A 24,001-nucleotide genomic window follows, 5' to 3' on the forward strand; every position below is an offset into this window, starting at 1 on the left:
AACCAGCCTGGCATCCCAGGGATGAAGCCAACCTGATCATGGTGGATAAGCTTTTTGATGTGCTGCTGGATTCAGTTTGCCAGTGTTTTATTAAGGATTTTTGCATCGATGTTTATCAGGGATATTGGCCTGAAATTTTCTTTTTTTGCTGTGTCTCTGCCAGGTTTTGGTATCAGGATGATGCTGGCCTCATAAAATGGATTCGGGAGAAGTCCCTCTTTTTCTATTGTTTGGAATAGTTTCAGAAAGATTGGTACCAGCTACTCTTTGTACCTTTGGTAGAATTCAGCTGTGAATCTGTCTGGTCCTGGGCTTTTTTCGGATGGTAGGCTATTAATTACTGCCTCAATTTCAGACCTAGCTATTGGTCTATTCAGGGATTCAACTTCTTCCTGGTTTAGTCTTGGGAGGGTGTATGTGTCCAGGAATTTATCTATTCCTTCTAGATTTTTTAATTTATTTGCATAGAGGTGTTTATAGTATTCACTGATGGTAGCTTGTATTTCTGTGAGATCAGTGGTGATATCCCCTTTATCATTTTTTATTGTGTCTATTTGATTCTTCTCTCTTTTCTTCTTTGTTAGTCCAGCTAGTGGTCTCTTTTGATAATCTTTTCAAAAAACTGGCTCCCGGATTCATTGATTTTTTTTTAAAGGTTTTTTTGTGTCTCTATCTCCTTCAGTTCTGCTCTGATCTTAGTTATTTCTTGTCTTCTGCTAACTTTTGAATCTGTTTGCTCTTGCTTCTCTAGTTCTTTTAATTGTGATGTTACGGTGTTGATTTTAGATCTTTCCTGCTTTCTCCTGTGGGCATTGAGCGCTATAAATTTCCCCCTAAACACTGCTTTAGCCATGTCCCAGAGATTCTGGCACGTTGTGTCTTTGTGCTCACTGGTTTCAAGGAACTTATTTATTTCTGCCTTAATTTTGTTATTTACCTAGTAGTCATTCAGAAGCAGGTTGTTCAGTTTCCATGTAGTTGTGCAGTTTTGAATGAGTTCTTTAATCCTGAGTTCAATTTGATTGCACTGTGGTCTGAGAGACTGTTTGTTATGATTTCCATTCTTTTGCATTAACTTCCAACTAACTATGTGGTCAATTTCAGAATAAGTGCTGTGTCACACTGAGAAGAATGTATATTCTGTTGATTTGGGGTGGATAGTTCTGTAGATGTCTATTAGGTCCGCTTGGTCCAGAGCCGAGTTCAAGTCCTGAATATCCTTGTTAATTTTCTGTCTTGTTGCTCTAATATTGAGAGTGGGGTGTTAAAGTCTCCCACTATTATTGTGTGGGAGTCTAAGTCTCTTCGTAGGTCTCTAAGAACTTGCTTTACAAATCTGGGTGCTCCTGTGTTGGGCACATATATATTTAGGATAGTTAGCTCTGCTTGTTGGATTGATTCCTTTACCATTATGTAATGCCCTTCTTTGTCTGTTTTGATCTTTGTTGGTTTGAAGTCTGTTTTATCAGAGACTAGGATTGCAATCCCCGCTTTTTTTTTTTTCATTTGCTTGGTAAATCTTCCTCCATCCCTTTATTTTGAGCCTATGTGTGTTTTTGCACATGAGATGGGTCTGCTGAATACAGCACCCTGATGGGTCTTGACTCTTTATCCAATTTGCCAGTCTGTATCTTTTAATCGGGGCATTTAGCCCGTTTACATTTAAGGTTAATATTGTTATGTGTGAATTTGATCCTGTCATTATGATGCTAGCTGGTTATTTTGCCCGTTAGCAGTTTCTTCATGGTGTCGATGGTCTTTATGATTTGGTATGTTTTTGCAGTGGCTGGTAACGTTTTTTCCTTTCCATATTTAGGGCTTCCTTCAGGAGCTCCTGTAAGGCAGGCCTGGTGGTGACAAAATTTCTCAGCATTTGCTTGTCTGTAAAGGATTTTGTTTCTCCTTCGCTTATGAAGCTTAGTTTGGCTAGATATGAAATTCCAGGTTGAAAATTCTTTAAGAATGTTGACAATTGGCACCCACTCTCTTCTGGCTTGTAGGGATTCTGCAGAGAGATCCGCTGTTAGTCTGTTGGGCTTCCCTTTGTGGGTAACCCGACCTTACTCTCTGGCTGCACTTAACATTTTTTCCTTCATTTCAACCTTGGTGAATCTGACGATTATGTGTCTTGGGTTGCTCTTCTCAAGGAGTAGCTTTGTGGGGCTCTCTATGTTTCCTGAATTTGAATGTTGGCCTGTCTTGCTAGGTTGGGGAAGTTCTCCTGGATAATAACCTGAAGAGTGTTTTCCAACTTGGTTCCATTCTCCCTGTTACTTTCAGGTCCACCAATCAAACACAGGTTTGGTCTTTTCACATAGTCCCATATTTCTTAGAGGCTTTGTTTGTTCCTTTTCATTCTTTTTTCTCTAATCTTGTCTTCATGCTTTATTTCATTAAGTTGATCTTCAATTTTTGATATCCTTCTGCTTGATCGATTTGGCTATTGATACTTGTGTATGCTTCATGAAGTTCTCGTGCTGTGTTTCTCAGCTCCACCAGGTCATTTATGTTTTTCTCTAAACTGGCTATTCTAGTTAGCAATTCCTCTAACCTTTTTTTTCACGGTTCTTAGCTTCCTTGCATTGGGTTAGAACATGCTCCTTTAGCTTGGGGAAGTTTGTTATTACCCGTCTTCTGAAGCTTACTTCTGTCAATTTGTCAAACTCATTCTCTGTCAAGTTTTGTTCCCTTACTAGTGAGGAGTTGTTATCCTTTGGGGGAGAAGAGGCATTCTGGTTTTTGGAATTTTCAGCCTTTTTGTGATGGTTTTTCCTCATCTTAGTGGATTTATCTACCTTTGGTCTTTGATGTTGTTGACCTTTGGATGGGGTTTTTGTGAGCACATCCTTTTTGTTGATGTTGATGCTATTCCTTTTTGTTTGCTGGTGTTCCTTCTAACAGTCAGGCCTGTCTGCCACAGGTCTGCTGGAGTTTGCTGCAGATCATTTGCTTGGGTATCACCAGTGGAGGCTGCAGAACAGCAAAGATTGCTGCCTGTTCCTTCCTCTGAAGCTTCGTCCTAGAGGAGCACCTGCCAGATGCCAGCTGGAGCTCTCCTGTATGAGGTGTCTGTTGACCCATGCAGGGAGGTGTCTCCCAGTCAGGAGGCACAGGGGTCAGGGTCCCACTTCAGGAGGCAGTCTGATCCTTAGCGAGCACTGTGTTGGGAGATCCACTGCTGTCTTCAGAACTGGCAGGCAGGACTGTTTAAGTCTGCTGAAGCTGCACCCACAGCCACCCCTTCCCCCAAGTGCTCTGTCCCAGGGAGATGGGAGTTTTATCTATAAGCCCCTGACTGGGGCTGCTGCCTTTCTTTCAGAGATGCCCTGCCCAGAAAGTAGGAATTTATAGAGGCAGTCTGGCTACAGCAGCTTTGCCTAGCTGTGGTTTGAACTTCCTGGCAGCTTTGTTTACACTGTGAGGGGAAAATCACCTACTCAAGCCTCAGTAATGGTGGATGCTCCTTCCCTTACAAAGCTCAAGCATCCCAGGTCGAGTTCAGACTGCTGTGCTGGCAGCGAGAATTTCAAGCCAGTGGATCTGAGCTTGCTGGGCTCCATGGGGGTGGGATCCGCTGAGCCGGGCCACTTGGCTTCCTGACTTCAGCCCCCTTTCCAGGGGAGTGAACAGTTCTGTCCTGCTGGCATTCTGGGTGCCACTGGGGTATGAAAAAAAATACTCCTGCAGCTAGCTCAGTGTCTGCCCAAATGGCTGCCCAGTTTTGTGCTTGAAACCCAGGGCCCTGGTGGCCTAGGCACCCGAGGGAACCTCCTGGTCTGCAGGTTGCAAAGACCATGGGAAAAGCACGGTATCTGGGCTGGAGTGCACCATTCCTTATGGCACAGTCTCTCACGGCTTCCCTTGGGTAGGGGAGGGAGGTCCCTGACCCCTTGTACTTCCCGGGTGAGGTGACGCCCCACCCTGCCTCTGCTCACCCTCCATGGGCTACACCCACTGTCTCGCCAGTCCCAATGAGATGAACACCTCAGTTGGAATTGCAGAAATCACCCACCTTCTCCACTGATCTAGCTGGGAGCTGCAGACCCAAACTGTTCCTATTGGCCATCTTGCCAGCCACCCAAAACCTGGTTTTAATTTACTTTAACATTGTTACCCATCTCTCCTGTCAAATTAAGCAGGCACATTGGGTAAATTAAAAAGGGAAAGCAGTCATACTTACAGAGTCCCATGTGCCACTGATGGGCTAGCAATAGAAGCTTACATTATATTATTATTATTATTTTTTAAAAAGGACTCTTTAAATAAAGGCTGGAAAATTGCACCCTTAATCTCTCGCAGTGTGTTTTTAGAAACTAGCACTTCGTTGAAATCTTGTATGATAGATTTGTCAGAATGTCATGGCCTAGAAGGAAGGATGGGGAGGGTTGCTGCATTTATTACATTTCTTGGTAGAGCAGAAAAGCGTGGGCCAGGTGCGATGGCTGACACCTGTAATCCCAGCACTTTGGGAGGCAGAGGCGGGCAGATCACCTGAGGTCAGGAGTTCAAGACCAGCCTGGCCAACATGGTGAAACCCTGTCTCTACTAAAAACACAAAAAATTAGGTGGGTGTGGTGGGGCACACCTGTAATCCCAGCTACTCGGGAGGCTGAGGCATGAGAATCACCTGGGAGGTGGAGGTTGCAGTTAGCTGAGATCATACCACTGCACTCCAGCCTGGGCGACAGAGCAAGATTCAGTCTCAAAAACAAAACAAAACAAAACAAAAACAAAAACAGAAAAGCATAGTGTTAAGAAGAATCTATGTGGAGAATCGTACACTGTTTAGGTGTCCTGTTTCTCCAATCATCTTACTTAAAATGGTTGGGAATTTTCCTGAAGTGACTAATGTACCCGAAGCAGGAGGGAGAACACCTCCCCTGCATTGCTTGATCAGGACAGAAGAGACGGGAATCACATGTGGGCAATATCACATTTAGCTTTTAGATGCTCAGATCACGTTTTGCATGGATTAGTCACCTTTACAAAAAATGTAAGCAGGCCATATATTCTTCAATTTTGGTCAGAGAAGGAGGGAGGGAAAGTACTTGTTGTCTGTCTTGCCTTATGTTCATGAGAATTGTTGCCTTAATTTTTAACATTAATTTTAACATTTAACTAGGAGAAACTAGGAGAACATTTAACTTCTGCTGTGAATGTGATGCAGAAAGTCTATTTTATATCAGGTAATTTGCAGAATGAAACCAACATTCTTTCCCTCCTCTTTCCTCCTCTCCCCTCCCTTCCCCTCCTCTTCCCTCCCCTCCCCTCCCCTCCCCTTCCCTCCCTTCCCCTCCCCTCCTGTCCCCTCCTCTTCCCTCCCCTCCCCTCCCCTCCCCTTTACTTCCCTTCCTCTCTCATTCTTTCTTTCTTCCTCGCTCTCTTTTTTTTTTCTTTTTTGAGACAGGGTCTGGCCCTGTCACCTAGGCTGGAGTGCCGTGGCACAATCTCAGCTCACTACAGCTTCTACCTCCCAGGCTCAAGCGATCCTTTCACCTCAGCCTCCAAAGTGTTGGGATTACAGGCGTGAGCCACCAAGCTCTGCTAATGTAAACATTTTTTTTGTAGAGACAAAGTCTCACTATATTGCCTAGGCTTGAACTCCTGGGCTCACGCAATCCTCCCACCTCAGCTTCCCAAAGTATTGGGATTACAGGCATGAGACACCGTGCCCGGCCTCTTTCTTTCTCTCTTGAAAGTTAAAAATGCTTTACATCTGTATGCGGCTTTATAGTATATTGTTATCTTTTTGGTTCTTCACACGACAGGCCCGCTTTAAGGGGTAAGGAAGGCAAAGCCCATACCTCAGGTCACACAGTCACTCAATGGTGGTGACATTTGGGTCAGAACCCAGTCTCTGCTCCTGCCTCACTGCAGTGCCCACACGCCCTGTAGCTGTACCCAGGGAGATACAATGGACCCTCCAGGTTTTTCTCTCTACAGCTGAATCCCATCCAAAAACATGTGGAAACCAGGCAGGGCTTCCGGTGCGTACCCAGCACAGCACGGCGCTGCCTTGCACTTCTGCCCTCGGCTCTCCTCGGGAGTGACTGGCACTCTCAGCTCAGTCTTTTACCCACACACTGGCTCTCTCCCACATGAGGCTGAGAGAGAGCATGATCCACGCTTCCACGACTCACACTCCCGGAGGGGTCCCAGCACGGCCGTCCCTGCCACCCTCCTGGGCAGTGGGGAAGCAGGACCCTGCGCCGGGCTTAGTTGCTGGTCAGCTCCCTAGTTTGGCTCTGCTGAGTGTCTCATTCAGTGAACCCTTGGCTTTTAGAATCCCTTCTGGCAATCTTACTTTTTCTGCTTTTCCCACCATTCTTCCCGTTGATCACCCTGTCTTATTCGCCGCTGATTGACCTTGGAGAACGAGTTCCAGCCTTTTTTGGGGGGAACTGAAGACTAGATGCGGAAGGCTTAGAGATGATTCCGACACTGCTGGAATTGAGACAGAAATGATGTCAGATGGTGTTCCTGGTTAGGTTCCTCCATCTGCACCTTGACCAGTTTCTACTGAGCTGATTCTCGAGAACCCGTGAACTCAAAATTCCGTGTAAAGGGAGTTCAGATAGAGATGATGAGGGGTCAGAAGAGGCCAGTGGTGAATTTAACTCCGTAGCCTAGAATCTTGTAGGGGTAAAAACTATTTATTATCACTTGCACACTCTTACTGGGCATGTATTGTGGCCAAGACTCAGGTTCCTGTGTGTCTGTAGAGAGCCTTCGTTGCGGGTATCCACAAAATGAGTTGAAACAAAGCTCGCGCATGAGAAGGACAGATGGAGCTCTCCCTTGCTCCTGCCACCTTCTCACCATCTGCAGTCTTTTTCTCATTGCTGAGGGATCCTTCCCGTGGTCACATTTGCCTGTAGCCCTCCTGAGCCCTAGAGTCTGCAGACAACCTCTAGCCGGACAGCTTCTGGGCGGAGAAACAGGCCATGAAGAGCCTCCTGGGTGTGCACATGTGGCTGCGCTCTGTGATGAGGGAAAAGCAGGAGTATCTGTCTGCCGTATCACGTGTAGCGGTCACGGCGAGTGATGACAGGGCCGCTCCTCGTTAGCCTCCAATCAGGCTGTGTGGCAGCGATCGCCTCCATGTTGATAGAGAGTCCGTGTAGTTTGGGAGCGAGGCTCGGCCTCTTTCGGTGAGTGTCTCACAGTTCCTTTCTCCCTCAATCCCGCAATGCCATCCAGAACGAGGTGCTGAACTGATTAATCAGCAGGACATAAAGACAACTGCTGCCCAAAGCAACGGTTGTCCCGCTCCATCCACGGAATAATTAAACAAACAGGGCACAGCGGGGTTCCCACCAGTGAGGACTTGGGTGCAGGAAATGCCAGTCTCTTCTTGAATCCAGGTGTCAAGCCATCCTGGCCACCACTGAGGCTGTTCCTTTAGCTTTCTGGATCCCATTCCCTGCCGGTTTATGCTTGGGAGTGAAATAGTGACTGTCCCTTTGACCCCGAGAGCTGGGGAGAAGGCCATGCATGTTAACAGCTGCCTGGACCCTCTCTGGAGTGCGGCAGGGAGAGGCGGGGCAGGAGTAGATGTTGCCAAGAACCTAAGGGTGTTAGTGACAAAAGCAAGAACTCCTGGCAAGAAGTCCGAGGGACTTTCTTGATCGCAAGTGGCATCTCCTAAGCACTTTAATTACAGCGGATTAAGCAGGAAGTGGAGTGCTGGACTAAAGGAATAATGATACAAAGGAGGTGAAGCAGAAAAACTCAATTTCCTTCCTTTAAAGGGAAAAAATGTCCATTTATTTAGATGAATTGCAAAGAAAAGAATGGAGTGTGGCCTTCCCCCCAGCTCGGAGCTCAATGGGTTTTTAAAGAACTGGGTATCTCTTTGGCCAGAACAGCAACTGGGATCTTCAGCCTCTCTGCAGAAAATGAGCCGCGGGCTCGGGATTTTGTTAAGCTGCAGGAGCATTCCTTCTGGACCGATGACTCATTCAGCCCCTTCTTTCCCGCTTCTCCTTGTCGGCCCTCGCCTGGCTTAGCTCATATTTTACATTCAGCACCTCTAGTTACCCAGAAATTGCATGCAAAATTGTGAAATAGAAAAGCAGTGGGCCATGTGCTCCATCAGCTCTGCCTGGCATTGCATCATCCTTGACTTGCATGCTCAGGGGCTGGGCTAGGAGATTTGCTTACAGAAAGCCTGAAGGTCCCACGGACCTTCCACAAGTTGCGATTTGAATACACGCTCGTAGCACACATGCTGTGTAACTGGGGCAGATCTGTAGGAATGAATGGAACTGAAATCAGACCTTAGAAAGTCACGGTGAACAAGAAAATTGCCAGAATGGAATGCAGATACACCTAGTGGTTACTGTCCTGTACGTAGCGGCTGTGTGAGATTTGACTGTGTTTTACTAAGAGGAGCCTTATTGGGCCCAGTGCTTAATAACCAGCTCTGCCTGTCGGGAATCCCCCACAGTATCCTGTTTGTGATTCACGCTATGCAGAGTCCAGGGCAAGGAGTTTTAAAACCTTATCATGTTTTGTTTTGTTTTGAGATGGAGTTTTGCTCTTGTTGCCCAGGCTGGAGTGCAATGGCGCAATCTTGACTCACCACAACTCTGCCTCCTGGGTTCAAGTGATTCTCCTGCCTCAGCCTCCTGAGTAGCTGGGATTACAGGCATGTGCCACCATGCCCAGCTAATTTTGTATTTTTAATAGAGATGGGGTTTCTCCATATTGGTCAGGCTGGTCTCGAACTCCAGACCTCAGGTGATCTGCCCGCTTCGGCCTCCCAAAGTGCTGGGATTATAGGCTTTTTTTTTTTTTTTTTTTTTTTTGAGATGGAGTCTCGCTCTGTCGCCCAGGCTGGAGTGCAGTGGCGAGATCTCAGCTCACTGCAAGGTCCGCCTCCCAGGTTCAAGCCCTTCTCCTGCCTCAGCCTCCCCAGTAGATGGGACTACAGGTGCCTGCCACCACGCCCAGCTAATTTTTTGTATTTTTAGTAGAGATGGGGTTTTACCGTGTTAGCCAGGATGGTCTTGATCTCCTGACCTCATGATCTGACCACCTTGGCCTCCCAAAGTGCTGGGATTACAGGCATGAGCCACTGCGCCCAGCCATTTTGTTTTGTTTTGTTTTAAGAGACAAGGTCTCGCTCTGTCACCCAGGCTGGAGTGCAGTTGCGTGACCATAGCTCACTGGAACCTGGAACTCCTGAGCTCCAGTGACCCTGCTACCTCAACCTCCCGAGTAGCTGGTACCTGTGAGTGTGCACCATCACACCTGGCTATTTTTTTTTAATTAACTTTTTGTAGAGATGGGGTCTCGCCATGTTGCCCAGGCTTGTCTTGAACTCCCACCTCTGCCCACGTGGTGGGCATTCAATTCCTATATCTCTTCCTCCCTCCTCTCTTGACTTGCCTCCTCCTGGATCATGATAGCCTATCATTTTCCTGTCACAGCATTAATGGTAAGGCTTGAGGCTGGGCGTGGCACCCATGCCTGTAATCCCAGTGCTTTGGGAGGCAGAGGTGGGAGTTCAAGACAAGCCTGGGCCATGTTCAGCACTTTACATGCCCATTCATTGAATTTGCACAGCCGCCCATATGGCGGGCATCATTATTCCTACTGTACAGGTGAGGAAACAGGGCTCTGTGAAGTGTGACTGTTTGTGGGAGGCAGCAGCCGGCATGATGGAAAAAGCGTAGGCGTTGGAGGTGGGATCCAAGTCCAGCCTCCCACAGGTTCAGTGATGTGGGGCAAGTTACATAACATCATTTTCTCATGAGTAAAATCCCGACAGGCATACCTACATGCTGGAGCACGGGGAGGATTCAGTGAGATCGTGTAGATGACAGCAGGGATCATTCTATGACCTCACAGTGGAAGAAGCAAGATCTAAGCCCTGAGAGGTGGTGCGCATCCCACCCTCGGGCTCCTTCCACCAGGACACCGGCTCCTGGATCTCCGCGGAGTTCTGTTCTTAAGTTAGAAGGCAAGCAGAGCGGGGACACAGTGCAGGACACCTGGGGACCCAGCGCCCTTGGAATTCTTTACCTTCAGCTTTGCATGCTGCACATGAGTCCTCATGGCTCAGCAGAGAGAGCCGAGGTCGGCAGGAGGATCTCTGTCTTGCACAACATATATGATTCTCTGAGCATTTCTATATGTTGAAAATATTTTATTTAAAAATGTACAACCACCCCTCCTCCCCAAAATTGCGTGACAGAGATTTCATCAGACCTGACAGCTAATGAGACAAGGAGGACAAGGCACAGAGAGGAACAGAGAAATAATCCTTGTGCATACCTTCCGAATTTCCATATATTACTAAAATGACCCATATCTGTGTCTGTCCTGCCGCTCTGTGCATTACATATCTTTGCATCCCCCATGCCTAGCACAGTGCCCGGCACATAGTAGGTGCTCAAAGTGCCCATCATTTGTTGGACTGAGCTCACAACACAGAAATAGAGAGCCAGTTAGAGCAAATGCTGTCCCTTTTCCCAGGACTGTAGCTTCCAGACCCGTGTGAGGCCTCAGCCTGATTTCTGTTCACCTGAGGACCCCAAGGCAAACTGCATTTCCATCAGCACCTCACTTGCCTGCAGGAGTGGGATGGGGTTGGTGGCGGGCACCAGAGGTGCTCAGTGTTCAGTCACTCAGAAAGTGGGTTAAAGGGCAGCGCCTCCTGCTCCCTCCAGCGATGCACTTCCATTCTCTGAAATGACAACTTCTCTGCACTCACTTAATGGGATCCCAAATAACACGTTGCAGACCAGTCTTTTATCACTATTGCCCCTTGGAACACATTTCGAATGCTGGCCATTAAAAGCAGGCCATTTCACGGTTCTTTAATGATGACACTAATAACTGTGGATTTTTGTCTCCCAGAGTCGTGATGAGCTGAGCCAAGGAGCAAATTACAGAGCTAACTTCTATGTGCATGGTTTACTGATCTGTGAGCTTCAAGGAAACTGCACCAGCCCCTATAGTTTGGCAGTCCAGACTACCTTTTCATCTGCGTAATTGGGCCACAAGGGCACAGTTAATATTCAATTTATATTAATAGGAAGACAAAGAACATGATGTCCCAGCTCCATATTGAAGTAATGGGCATTTCAAAATATTCTACCTGGTAATTATAAATAAATCAGTTTTCCCATGACCCAGCCAGGATGATGTCGCTAATTCACTGTGCATTTCCTCATAATTTACCCTGAGAAAGTTCAGTGCTGCCATGTGCACTTATATCGCAGAGTGTACAAGGGTGCTCCTTCGTAAGACACCCAGCTGTCTTCATCTGTGCTGTTGCCCATCTTTTCTTAACAGGTGAAAGTCATGCTTCGCATCTGTTCCACCTTGGCTCGAGATACCTCAGAATCCAGCTCTTTCTTAAAGGTGGACCCACGGAAGAAGCAGATCACCTTGTACGATCCCCTGACTTGTGGAGGTCAAAATGCCTTCCAAAAGAGAGGCAACCAGGTTCCTCCAAAATGTTTGCCTTCGATGCAGTTTTTCCCCAAGACGCCTCCCAGGTGGGTATCAGCCCCTCTCAGGCTCAGCAATGTTGATTAAAGAAGCGTTTACTCATTCACAAGGGCCCTTGAGCTGGGAGGGTGTCTTCTGGAGTGTTCGGATGGACCAGTTCCTTCAGGAGTCAATCTGAGCTCCATTGAATGGTCCAGTGCTTTTGAATTACTGGTGTCAGACTTTGGGCAGGATCAGTGTGCAGGAATTTCAATAAAACATGTCCTTGAGGAGCAGGAAGTGCGAGCCAGTCAGTGGATCACACACAGAAGCAGGAAGATAACAGAAAGGGACAAGGACAATGCGTCAAGGGGCTGGTGACAGATCTAGTAGGACCCTACTCCTGCCTGGGCATTGTACGAAGGGAAAAAAATGTTTCAGGGAGCTGATTAGAATGAGGCAATCTCCTAGGACCCAGTATAAGCACACTGGGGTTGAGGGCAAGTCTGTAGCCCTGGTAAGGAACCGGAGTTCAAGGCAGGGAAACCGAGGCTGACATGCATCCTGTGGCCTGGCTCAGTGGAGTGAAGGGGAAGAAGAGAGGCTCAGGGATAGGTGTTATATTCGCTTAATTGCTGCATTACAAATCACCCTAAAATTCAGTGCTTAACACAATAAGCATTTATTATTGCTCATTGGTCAGCTGAGCAGCTCTTCTGGTCCCAGCTCAGCTCATTGTTATGTCTATGATCAGCTGTGGGTTGGGTAGGCAGCTCTGTGGATCTTGGCTGGATATTAGCCAGGCGAAATAAAATCATGCTATATCACACCACAGGCACATGTCTTTGGGGGTTGGCTGGCTTTCCGCTGGTCTAGAATAGCCTTGACCAGGTCGGCTGGTCTCTCTTCCACATTGTCTGTCATCATCCAGCAAGCTAGTTTGGGCTAGTTTTCAAGGCAGCATCCAGGACCCATCCATGCAGGTCTCTGGAGGCCTAAGCTCAGAATTGACCCAATATCACCTCTGCTGGATTCTACTGGCCCAGCTTCATGAGATGGAGAAGAGATTGCTTCTAATGATTGGATGAGCTCCAAGTTACATTGCAAGGGGGTTGCAGCCAGGCTGGGGTAGAGAATTGGGGCCATTTTTATTATTCTACTGTGAGCATAATTGGGAGGCTATTTGGGGGCCCAGGGTACCAAGATTACTGAGCCATGGGCAGCCAGTGAACTGCAGACCTCACCAGATGCTGCAACTAAAGCTTCTAGTAGATATCTGTTCTCATTTGGATTCGCCCTGGAGCTTTGGTGAAGATGGGCCTCTAAGCAGCACCAAACAGCACCTGTTCCTGTGGGGGAGGGAGCAGGGACACACATGTAGAACTGATTGCAGAAATGAATAACCCAGGTTACAGGATATAGTGGCCTACTTTGCCTGGAGTTTGCATCTTTCTGATAAGTTTCTAGTGCTTATCAAGATTTACATTAAACAGTATATAGTATAATAACTAATAACCTATAGCAGAACCTGATAACAACAGTGCAAATAGTTACCATCTGCAGCCTCTGTGAATTTCTTCCAGGCTGCATCTGAGTAGAGGAGGTGGCGATGTTCTCACAGCCTCCTCTATTACACCGTGGGCACGTAGCACGTGTCACAGGCTCCATTCATTAAGAAGTTGAGCATGTGGTTTCCCCAAAGAGTTTTACCCAAGAAGACAAAGTACTTTATGAATCAGTTCTACGGTTTCTCTCTTTATTACATTTTTTGTGTGGCATAGCACCCAATGGGCTCGGTCATTTAAACCTGACATTGGGGCTAATAAATGGCCTACAAATAATTTCATTAACACAGTTAAAACTTTTCAGAAGCAAATCTCCACAAGTTGTAAGAATTCCAAAGCAAACCCTAAATTAAGCATGGACTATTAATGAGTTGTAGATTTATTTCAGAAAAAGGGGCTGTTTTCATTGCTAGCCTTTGTTTACATTTCACACTTGGCTCCAGAGCTCAGTATGCTCAATGTTGGAGTTTCACTCATTTCAGAATGCCTTACTTTCATTCAAATTTCCAATGTTGTTATAATTTACATGTCTGTGTAAATTCGCAGTTTTCAAGACATTTCAGAGACATTAACGCATTTGACTCTTCCTAGAATTCAGTGGGGTAGGAAGGGAGGCATTGATGTTTTCATGTAACACACAAGGAAACCAAGACTCAAAGATTAAGTCACCTGTTCAAAGTCTCTTTCCCGAGCAGACGTCCTTCCTGGATTCCCCCCATTGACCTCTCTGTATCCTGCTCGGTATCCTATTGTATCTTTGACCCCTAGCAGTGTGGCCTCAGGCGAGTCACTCAACCTCTCTGGGCTGCAGTGTCCTCATCTGTCAAATAAGAACATGACCACAGTGTTCCTCATCAGGCTGTGTGATTCATCAACACATAAGGTGCTCCCAGCAGAGCCAGCAACACAGCAAGTGCTTAATAAATGTGGCTATTTTTACTGTTATCACTGTCAATAATAGCAGCATGCTGCCGGCCAGGGCCAGCTCAGCCCCACGGGGTGGGCACCCCTGGAGCCCCCAAGCCCAAAAGGAGGGAGTGTGCGGCGTGGGCCTGTGCTCTCCAGTCCTGATTTTCAGCCTGTGAAGCTGCAGCCGCCATAGTGACCCAGGCAGTTGGAAATCGTGCTTTCTCTTGGTTTCTAAGGAAATCAGCTTCCTGAAGCTAAGCAATGATTAGAACAGTCCCGGTTCCTGGTTGCCTTCGAGAGCCCTCCATATGGCCCTTCAGTGGCTTCGGCAGTCGCTGGCTGCCCTTGTTGGGACACGCCTCTGTGGGGACACAGCTCTGCCGGAGAACCCGGACTTGTGGGCAGGCGGAGGCTTCCTGCAGACCTGGCCCTGCCCACGGGTCTGTGCTCAGGAAGGCCGCATGCCTCTCCAGGTCCACGGGGAAGCAGCAAGGGGCCTCCGGGCCACCGTCAGCTCTTAACACACACCAGATGGACAGCACACTGACCACGGTCTTCTCAGTGGAGAGCCGGGCGGGAACTGTGCCGGGGGGTGGTGGCGCCGCAGCTCTCCTCTCACCCCGGCCTCTGCACAGGTGACTCAGCGTGGTCCACACACAGCCAACATTGTCCCAGGCGGCTCAGGAATCAAATACAGCTTATTTTATGTATAGCTAAGATGATTTCTCAGCCTCCTGCCTCCCGTCCCACTTTATGTCCAAAGAAGGCTTAGTCCATTGGGCAGCCTTCTGCCCGCTCTGCAGACACGCCTCTGGCAAATTCCGTCAAGACGCTACTGCTTCTGTCTCAGGGTTAGCACTGTGCTCTCCTTGCCTAAGTCCTGGGGGGGGTTGAAAGGTCCTGTGAGCCCCACAGCAGCCCTGTCCTGCCACCCCCTTTGGCCCAGGAGGAGCCCCCCGCCCCCCGCAGAGTTGCTGGGGACCACCCGGGAACAAGTGACAGTTGTTGGAAGTGTGGTTTTTCAATTTTTAGTTTAGGAGAGAAAACTGATTTCCAAATACTTGGGTTCATTGTGCTGCTGGAACTTACAGCTGAATAACAACATTCACGGGCCAGGTGCCCACCGGGAGGCACACTGCCGGAGGACTGCAAAGCCCCATGTTAGAACCGCCTCCCGGAGCTCCCACGAGCCCTGAATCCAGCCTCGAGACAGAAATGAAAGCAACAGGGCACAGCTAATAATGCTTCTGTGAAAAGTCTCAGGTGCTAACCAAAGAGAAGGAGGCTTCCCAGATTTCCAAGTTAGTCCACAAAACTGACTGAGCTCTGATGGCTTGCAGAGCGCTATGTTAGTGGGCGTTCAGGGGAAATACATCATCGAGAGCCTCGTCCTTGTCTAGGATTTAATAATCAAATTGGAGACCAGACACACACACACCAGGCCAAAGAACACCTAATAACATACCATGTGGTGACTGATATTCTATATGCTGAATGTATCTGGAGCAAAAGAAAGAAAAGGCAGGTTTTGAAAAGAGGAGGATGGGCCGGGCGCAGTGGCTCATGCCTGTAATCCCAGCACTTTGGGAGGCCGAGGCAGGTGGGTCACCTGAGGTCAGGAGTTTGAGACCAGCCTGACCAACTTGGTGAAACCCCCTCTCTACTAAAAAAATGCGAAAAAATTAGCCGGGCATGCTGGCGCACGCCTGTAATCCCAGCTACTCGGGAGGCTGAGGCAAGAGAATCGCTTGAGCCTGGGCGGCAGAGGTTGCAGTGAGTCGAGATCACACCATTGCACTCCAGCCTGGGCAACAAGAGTGAAACTCTGTCTCAAAAATAAAGAAAGAAAAGAGGAAGGTGTGAATTGAAATCGAGGAAAGAGGTCGGGAGAGAAAGCAGATATATATCACAAACCTCTTGCCTATGTGAGGACTACCACATCTCTCAAGGTCTGTCTTGTGAAATGGTGGGTCACCTTTTTCCTATAAAAAGCCCGGCCTGTTTCATAAACTCTGTGTATACATGTGTCAGCAGAGGGTGAGTGGCGAGTTTAAAGGCCTTGTCCGGGAGCCCAGAGTGTCCGATGAGGGAAGGGAATGAGGTCCGTGAACACACTGCCCCATTCCAGCCTGCTCCTGCCTGCGCTACAGACGCATTTGCTGAAATGCACCATGGATTAGCAGAAGGGTGGTTGGCAGTGGACGTGCGGTAATGCTCAGGCTTGCAAAGGGCGGAAGGTTGCCAGGGGTTCTGAGCATCTCCAAAACTTCATGGCAGAGGCCAACCCACCTGGGAACACAGCTGACACCCGAAGCCCCAGGAAGGTGGGCTCACTTTCGTTGTTAGTGATTCCTCCACTGCAAGGTTCATTCATGGCTTGTGTCTCCTCTTGTGTCTGACAGGCTGAAGTGTGTGCAGGCACCGTGGCAGAGGTGATCCAGTCTGTGGTCAACGGGGCGGATGGCTGCGTGTTCTGTTTCGGCCACGCCAAGCTGGGTTCGTGAGAGTTTCGCTTTCTCATGCGGCTCGCTGGGCTCCCTGTCGTCCCATGCATTCCTCTGTCTCCCTCCCAGAGTTTCTCTGATGACAGGAAGGGCTGCGTTTCTCTTAGATGCTGAGCTGAATAACCAGTAACAAGTTATAAGACAAACACCTATGTTCGTTGTAGGCGGACACCCGCTCATGTAGGAAAGGCTTCAAGTCCAAGAGATGGACAGAGAAGTAGCAGGGTTGTTCCCACTTGGTCCAGGTCAGAGCCAAGCCCAGAAGGCAGAAAGGAAAATGTTCATTTCCTGAGCAGCCGCTGTTTGGGAAGCAGATAGGCCCCTTGCCCTACCCCCTCCATGAGGCTGTGGGTTGGTGGTTGGACCCCTGTGAAAGCCAGAGGAGCAACCTCCAAGCAAAGCCCAGAGCCCAGGACGCATCTGGGGAAAGCAGTGCACACCATCAGGAACACTCCAGCACTGGAGCGTCTGGGAAAGGAGGCAGCAGAGCCCCCAGCAAGGGGTTCATAAATCCCCCCACAGTCCCGTTTTAATTCTGACCTGCGGCCATCTGCTCCGCTGGCCTCGCCCTCACACGCTTGATATGTTTAGTGAATTGAGGAGCTTCAAAAAGTGTCCCTTGGCAGAGATTCCAACAGGGGCCTTGCTAGAGCTCATGGAGACCAGTTCTCAGGACAGAAAGCCATCACCTCTCTCTGCACTTCCGCCCTCCCCAGCCCTTCCTCTTGATCTTGATCTAAACAGTGATCTGGATTTTAATGGAATTTGCTCATGCCATAAAAATATACACAGCATTTAACTCGAGACAGGATATAAAGTGTGAATATGTGGGCTTCATCTGGGGGGTGGCTATAAAAACTATAATGATGATGAAAAACCCGTGCCTTCCTACTGTGTGCAAAGTAGTGCAGGAACTGGATAGCATGGGATATCTGGGGTCCTCCTCAAGGTACATTGTGATTTAATCCTGTCACATGTCTGGGCTCTTGCTTTGTTTCTTTTTTTAAGAGATGGGCTCTCAGTTGCCTGGGCTGGAGTACAGTGGCATGATCATAGATTACTGTAACCTCCAATTCCTGGGCTCAAGTGATCCTCTCGCCTCAGCTTCCCCAGCAACTGGGGCCACAGGCATGCCACACCACACCCAACTGATTTTTAAAAATTTTTCCTAGAGGCAGGGTCTCAGTGTGTTGCACAAACTGGCCTGGAAATCCTGGCCTCAAGCAATCCTCCCATCTTGGCCCTGCCAAAGTGCTGAGATTACAGGCATGAGCCACTGAGCCCAGCCAGCATTCTTTATTATAGCCATTTAGTTAGTAATATCAGATAATGCCTTCCGTTGTTGTCAAATACTACTTCTCTCATCTTTTCATTCCTTCTCTTCCCTTTTCCCCCCTTCCCCATGCCTTTCTTCTGTATCCTTGGCATCTGTTTTGGAGACTCCACGGAATGATGCCTGGATACTGAACCTGCTTTCCTTCCTTCCCTGGTTCTCCCAGGAAAATCCTACACCATGATCGGAAAGGACGATTCCATGCAGAACCTGGGCATCATTCCCTGTGCCATCTCTTGGCTCTTCAAGCTCATAAACGAACGCAAGGAAAAGACCGGCGCCCGTTTCTCAGTCCGGGTTTCGGCCGTGGAGGTGTGGGGGAAGGAGGAGAACCTGCGGGACCTGCTGTCGGAGGTGGCCACGGGCAGCCTGCAGGACGGCCAGTCCCCAGGCGTGTACCTCTGCGAGGACCCCATCTGCGGCACGCAGGTGATTGCTTCTGAAGCCTGGCTCGCCCCAAGGTGGCTCCCTCCCCACCTCAGAGGCTGGGGCACCTCAACTCGTGAATCACTCAGCCTGTAAACTCGGGGGCTTACAGGTGTTTACTTTAAAGTGGACTAGAGCTTTACGGCCTGCAGCTGCGGGGCCATCTGCTTGTCCAATCTAAATATTTGTACCTTGACTCTAATTGACAATGAGCAGGAACCTCAATTGTTGTAGCATTTGGGGGAGAAATGGAATTCACTTTCTTTATGCCCCTTTCAAAAAAAAAAGTACAATCTTCCTTTTGTTTAACAACAAACCGAAATATTTACTGCTCTGCACAAATAGCTAGAGCCATTACGGGGGCTGTTTATGACCCTGTAAACTGTGTGTCGGGCACTGGTTTACAGCCGGACTAGCAGTGCTGCAGGAAAAACTAATCACCACTTTCTAATTAGAACCATGATATAATTGCTAGAACTATGGAAGCCGAGAGAAGCTCCAGTTCGCCGTTTCAGGATGCTATGCCTGTTGGGAGGGTCTCTCCTTTGCTGTTTGACAATAGATGTAGGAATGACTTGGAAGCTGCAATTCATATCCAGAATAATCAATCCTTCCAGTCTCTAACAGTAGGCTTTATTTTCCCGTGTTATCAGATGCCTCCTTTTGTAGATAGGTGTTCCGTTTGATAAGTACCTGCCTCTTTCCAACTGGGATTGTTTGCACAGGTGAGGATCCCTCCCTTGGCCTGTTATACTCGTCACTCAAACCTGACCATGCTCTGCCCCTGCTTAAAGCACCTCAGATCCTTCCATTTCCCTGAGTCCTCTTTCGTCTGTATCAGTCACCTCAAGGACTTGTTTAAACACTGATTGCTGGGTACTCCCCCCCACCCAGTTTCCAATTCAGTAGGTCTAGCGCAGAGCTCCAAAATGTGCATTTTCAACAAGTTCCCATGAGGTGCTCGTGCTGCCCGTCCAGGGACCACATGTTGGAAACCACTGTTCTGAGGCATAAAATGTGCAGAGACAGTGTCTACACAGTGTCTGTGATGGAATCAGGAGGACGCGACCCACTGCTCCTGTTCCAGGCATCTTCTCGACATTCAAATATGCTTTCATTCGCTTTTAGAACTTCATTGAAGTTCTGAAGTTCCACTAAGGGGAGTTCCACTAAGGGGTGAAAAATCTGGTTAAATGAAGGCTAAGCAAAAGAGGAAAAGACCAATGTTCACTTTAACTCCTGTTGAAAAATCTTTTAAATTCTTTGGTTTATTTTTCCATAGCAAGACAAAATTGCTAACACAGAAGAATCTCTTTTTGAAGTTTGAGGATTTTGATGGCCTCACGTTCTAAATATTGGCTCTTACAGTTCAAAATTATTTGTATAGAGTAGAAAATTGTCAGAATTTGTACCAACCTTAAGACATGTATTGCGAATTAGTTCTTTGAACAAATCAGAAACATGAGTTTCCTTTTCTCTCCAAAAAGAGGAGTGCTGGTTAAATTCTGTTAATGTGATTGTTGTGATTCAGATTTAAAATAATTGCCAAGTATTTTCATAAGATTTAGATGCATTACCCTCTATGCTTTCTTTAGTCAATTAATGAGTATGCTAGGAGCATGGATTCAGGAACTAAAGGTAAAAATAGATATCTCCTAAATTTAGAAGAGACATTCAAGTATCATGAGTGTTTCAGGGTGCCTTTTACACTGGCTTCTTATTTATAACTATGCTGGTAAATATGGCCTAAAATTGGCTTTAATTAAATCACTGAAAAACTAGGAGTCAAATGAAAGCTAACCAAGTTTTTTTACATCTTTGGGACACCACTGCTATGAGGTCTCAAATCACATCTTGCAACCTACCTGTCTCCAAACAATCTAATCTTTGGACTCGAGATGCAGTCACATCGCTCCTGCTTTCTTAGGTAAATGGATAGCGAGGGGTGTTGGTCTGCCACCCTCTGCAGAGATAATCATGAGCCATCTGCTCCCAGCTTTTCACACCCACTAGTTCCAGATTCTACTTAGGTTGTAAAATAGGTAAAAATAGGTTTCATGCAATAAGTATGCTCAATATTAATTTTCAGAAACGAATTAATTAAGCTGAGAATTGCACATGAGCATAGCACCTCGTTCCAGAAGGGTTTTTGGCCTTAGAGAGGCACGTGGCTTTACTATACAGAAGGCACAGCCAGCTGAGTGGAGCCAGGGACACCCAGGTGTGAGGGACAGCAAGCGCTCCTCAGCCTGCAGCCTCAGCTTTTGGCTTCTGTCTTCCAGTTGCAGAACCAGAGCGAGCTGCGGGCCCCCACCGCAGAGAAGGCTGCCTTCTTCCTGGACGCCGCCATTGCCTCCCGCAGGAGCCACCAACAGGACTGCGATGAGGACGACCCCCGCAACTCACACGTGTTCTTCACACTGCACATCTACCAGTACCGGATGGAGAAGAGCGGGAAAGGGGGAAGTAAGTCGACCACTCCACCCTCCTGCCTCCTTAGCGGCTCTGGCCCTAGCCAGAAACCCCTCGGACAACCACGACGTGTGTGTGTGTGTGTGTGTGTGTGTGTGTGTGTGTGTCAGGGTCTTGCTCTGTCACCCAGGCTGCAGTGCAGTAGCACGCTCACAGCTCACTGCAGCCTCAAACTCCTGGGCTGAAGTGATCCTCCTGCCTAAGTCTCCCAAGTAGCTGGGACTGCAGGCTCATGCCACCACACCTAGCTATTTATTTTTTTATTTTTGTAGAGATGCGACCTTGCTATGTTGCCCAGGCTGGTCTAGAACTCCTGGTCTTGAGATCCTCTTGCCTTGGTCTCCCAAAGTGTTGGGATGACAGGTATGAGCTGCCACGCCTAGCCAAACTTTTCTTACTAGACTACAATATGCAGTTCAGTGATTCGTAATGCAAGATAATTATAGTGTCTGGGCTGAAGTTTACTTTTGAACTGTCCAGGGAAAGGTGTTTGCTTTGGTAAAGATGATTTACAAATGTCCTGAGAATGTGAGAGGTCAAACTTACAAAAAGAAAACAACTGCCTAACAGTATCTTTTTGTTCACAGACCCCAAAAATGCTCATCAAGACCAACATTTATCCACCAAGGCACCCTGGCAGTGTGTTATTATCATTAGCTTGAGGCCACTACATGGACCATGTGTTTTTAAATAGCAGAGAAATCAGAGTTTTGAATAACTACCCAGACCCTGGCTGCCTCCCTCAAATCACCGGTGAAGGTTTACTGTCAAAACCCAGGCACAGTGTCCGCTCTTCGAGTGAGCTGCCCTGCCAGGAACCCGACACTGTGCCCCTACGCACCCCTCTTGGCTGTGTTTCCAAAGTCAGCCCGGGCCGGGGTGCAATCCTCTGCCTTCTGTGAAGTAGTGTTTACTCTATGCCCAGCAGAGTTGAGCACCAGATCAGCTGAATGTCTCCAGTGGGGATCTCGGAGCAGGGGCAAAGTGGTCTGTTGATTTCACTGGGTTCCTAAGGCAGGTTATGGGTAACAGGGCTGCTGGGCTGGCCGGGCAGTGCTCCCGTGGTTCCTCCATGTCCCGCTCTGCAGGGCTTTCAATACACAGGTAACTGGTTGCCAGCGCTTTCTGCATGATTGTCTCAAAGACACTGGATGCCAGAAAAACAATCAGAAAACTGAGTTAAGAGTCTAACCCTGGACTGGAAGTTGTAAAGCTAATTGACTAAAGCGGAGACAGTCCACCAAGCTGTTCTAGATGAAACCTAGAATTAAGACATCCAAGTAGGACCAGGCATGGTGGCTCACACCTGTAATCCCAGCACGTTGGAAGGCCGAGAGGGGCAGATCACTTGAGGTCAGGAGTTTGAGACCAGCCTGGCCAATGTGGAGAAACCCCAACTCTACTAAAAATAAAAAAATTAGCCGGGCATGGTGGCACACATCTCCCAGTTAGTTGGGAGGCTGAGGCAGGAGAATTGCTTTAACCTGGGAGGCGGAGGTTGCAGTGAGCCCAGATCGTGCCACTGCACTCCAGCCTGGGTGACAGAGCAAGCCTCTGTCTCAGAAAATAAAAATAAAATGACATCCAGCTGGGATCTACGGACAGGATCCCCCTGCTTTCTCCCTAAGCCTCCTCGTGGCTCAAAAGACCTGGAAAACAGTACTCCTCGGGGGAGAGCTCTTGCAGGCTCCTGTTGCCCCCAAGCAAAAGCTCCTCCCTCCCCCACCGCAGTGACTCTCTTCCTACTCCTTAGTTATTGTTGTTAAAATCCAGGTTTATTGCAGTATAATTTACATTCACTAAAACATCACTTTTGTGTGTCTTTAGATGAGTTTTGGCCCATCTATACAGTCATGTGGCCACCACCATTATACAAATAGAGCACGAGGCTAAAGTTCCCTCTTGCCCTTTGTCCCTTCCCCTGACCTCTAGCCCCTGGCAACCATGGATCTGATTGTTGTTCTGGTTTTGCGTTTATCCAGGATATCACAGGAATGGACTCTTGTGGCCCGGACATGGCCTTTTGTGTCTGGCTTGTTTCACGTAGTGTAACGCATTTGAGATTCCTCCATGCTGCAGCACACGTCTCTTGTTTCTTCTGGTTCCTGCTGCCTGCTCTGCCTGCTCCTTTAGTTTTTTTGTTTGCTTGAGACGAAGTCTCACTCACTCTGTCGCCCAGGCTGGAGTGCAGTGGCATGATCTCGGCTCACTGCAACCTCCGCCTCCCGGGTTCAAGCGATTCTCCTGCCTCAGCCTCCCATGTAGCTGGGAATACAGGTGCCCACCACCACGTCTGGCTAATTTTTGTACTTTAAGCAGAGACAGAGTTTCACCATATTGGCCAGGATGGTCTCGAACTCCTGACCTCATGATCTGCCCGCCTTGGCTTCCCAAGGTGTTGGGATTACAGGCGTGAGCCACCGCGCCCGGCCTCTCCTTTAGTTTTGCCTGGGCCTGGAGGCTTGACTATCTACCCTGCCACCGGGACAGACCGAAAATATCCGCAGCTGGGGCTGGAGTTGCTCTAAGGGGGCCGCTTTTTATGGCTCTGAAAATCAGCCCTGAGCTGCCTCCACTGGCTGCTGTGACAAACCCAGAGGTTCCGGTCCTCACTTGCAGTGGGCGGGGCGCCCCAGAGAGGTGGCCTGTCAGCGCGAGGTCATCTCTCTCTTGGCAGCCAGTGATGGGGGGCAGAGTCTCACTGGAGAGGAGCTGAGGATGGTGAACGGGCATCTCTCGGGAGATTTACTCTCACTGGAGAGGAGCTGAGGATGGTGAACGGGCATCTCTCGGGAGATTTACTCTCACTGGAGAGGAGCTGAGGATGGTGAACGGGCATCTCTCGGGAGATTTACTCTCACTGGAGAGGAGCTGAGGATGGTGAACGGGCATCTCTCGGGAGATTTACTCTCGGTAACAGCCTCACACCATGTAGAGCGCTTCCGCTTAGAATAACGTTCTTCAAGAAGGAAATAGGGATTCGGATAGGGATGAGGAGATCCAGACCTTTAAAATCAACAGCACAATTGTATCCACACTTCTCCTGACTGTGTGGGAGTTGACCTTGAACCCTGCCCTCACTGTTTTCTCCTGGGTAGTGTCTTCGCCCTGTCAATGTGAGAGTCTGACGAATGTTTAGTTTATTCTTTTACGCAGCTGTCAATAATCATCACTATCAGAGCCTGCAGTACTTTCTTGTACTTTCAGCCAACAGTGACTTGCAAAACATCTAAATCTTGAGCCAAACGACTCCCAAGTGGCACTGAGGAGAAAAACTCGGGAGATGGGATAATCTCTCCTCCTTCCGGGTTTCAAACCAAATTGAGGACAACTCTGCTTTGGGTTTTATA

The 24,001-nt window shown here is 48.3% G+C and overlaps 1 protein-coding gene across 1 annotated transcript in view; it reads left to right on the forward strand.

The window, feature by feature from the left end:
* Positions 1-24,001, forward strand: part of KIF26B (kinesin family member 26B) — a 561,163-nt gene that overhangs the window by 439,668 nt on the left and 97,494 nt on the right. The window contains 5 exon segments of the mRNA XM_050772633.1: positions 11,305-11,464; positions 11,467-11,510; positions 16,319-16,412; positions 17,920-18,182; positions 20,462-20,645. Coding sequence (XP_050628590.1) covers positions 11,305-11,464; positions 11,467-11,510; positions 16,319-16,412; positions 17,920-18,182; positions 20,462-20,645 — 745 coding nt within the window.

The sequence above is a fragment of the Macaca thibetana genome, chromosome 1 (genome assembly GCF_024542745.1).
Source record: "Macaca thibetana thibetana isolate TM-01 chromosome 1, ASM2454274v1, whole genome shotgun sequence".
Lineage (NCBI taxonomy): Eukaryota > Metazoa > Chordata > Mammalia > Primates > Cercopithecidae > Macaca > Macaca thibetana.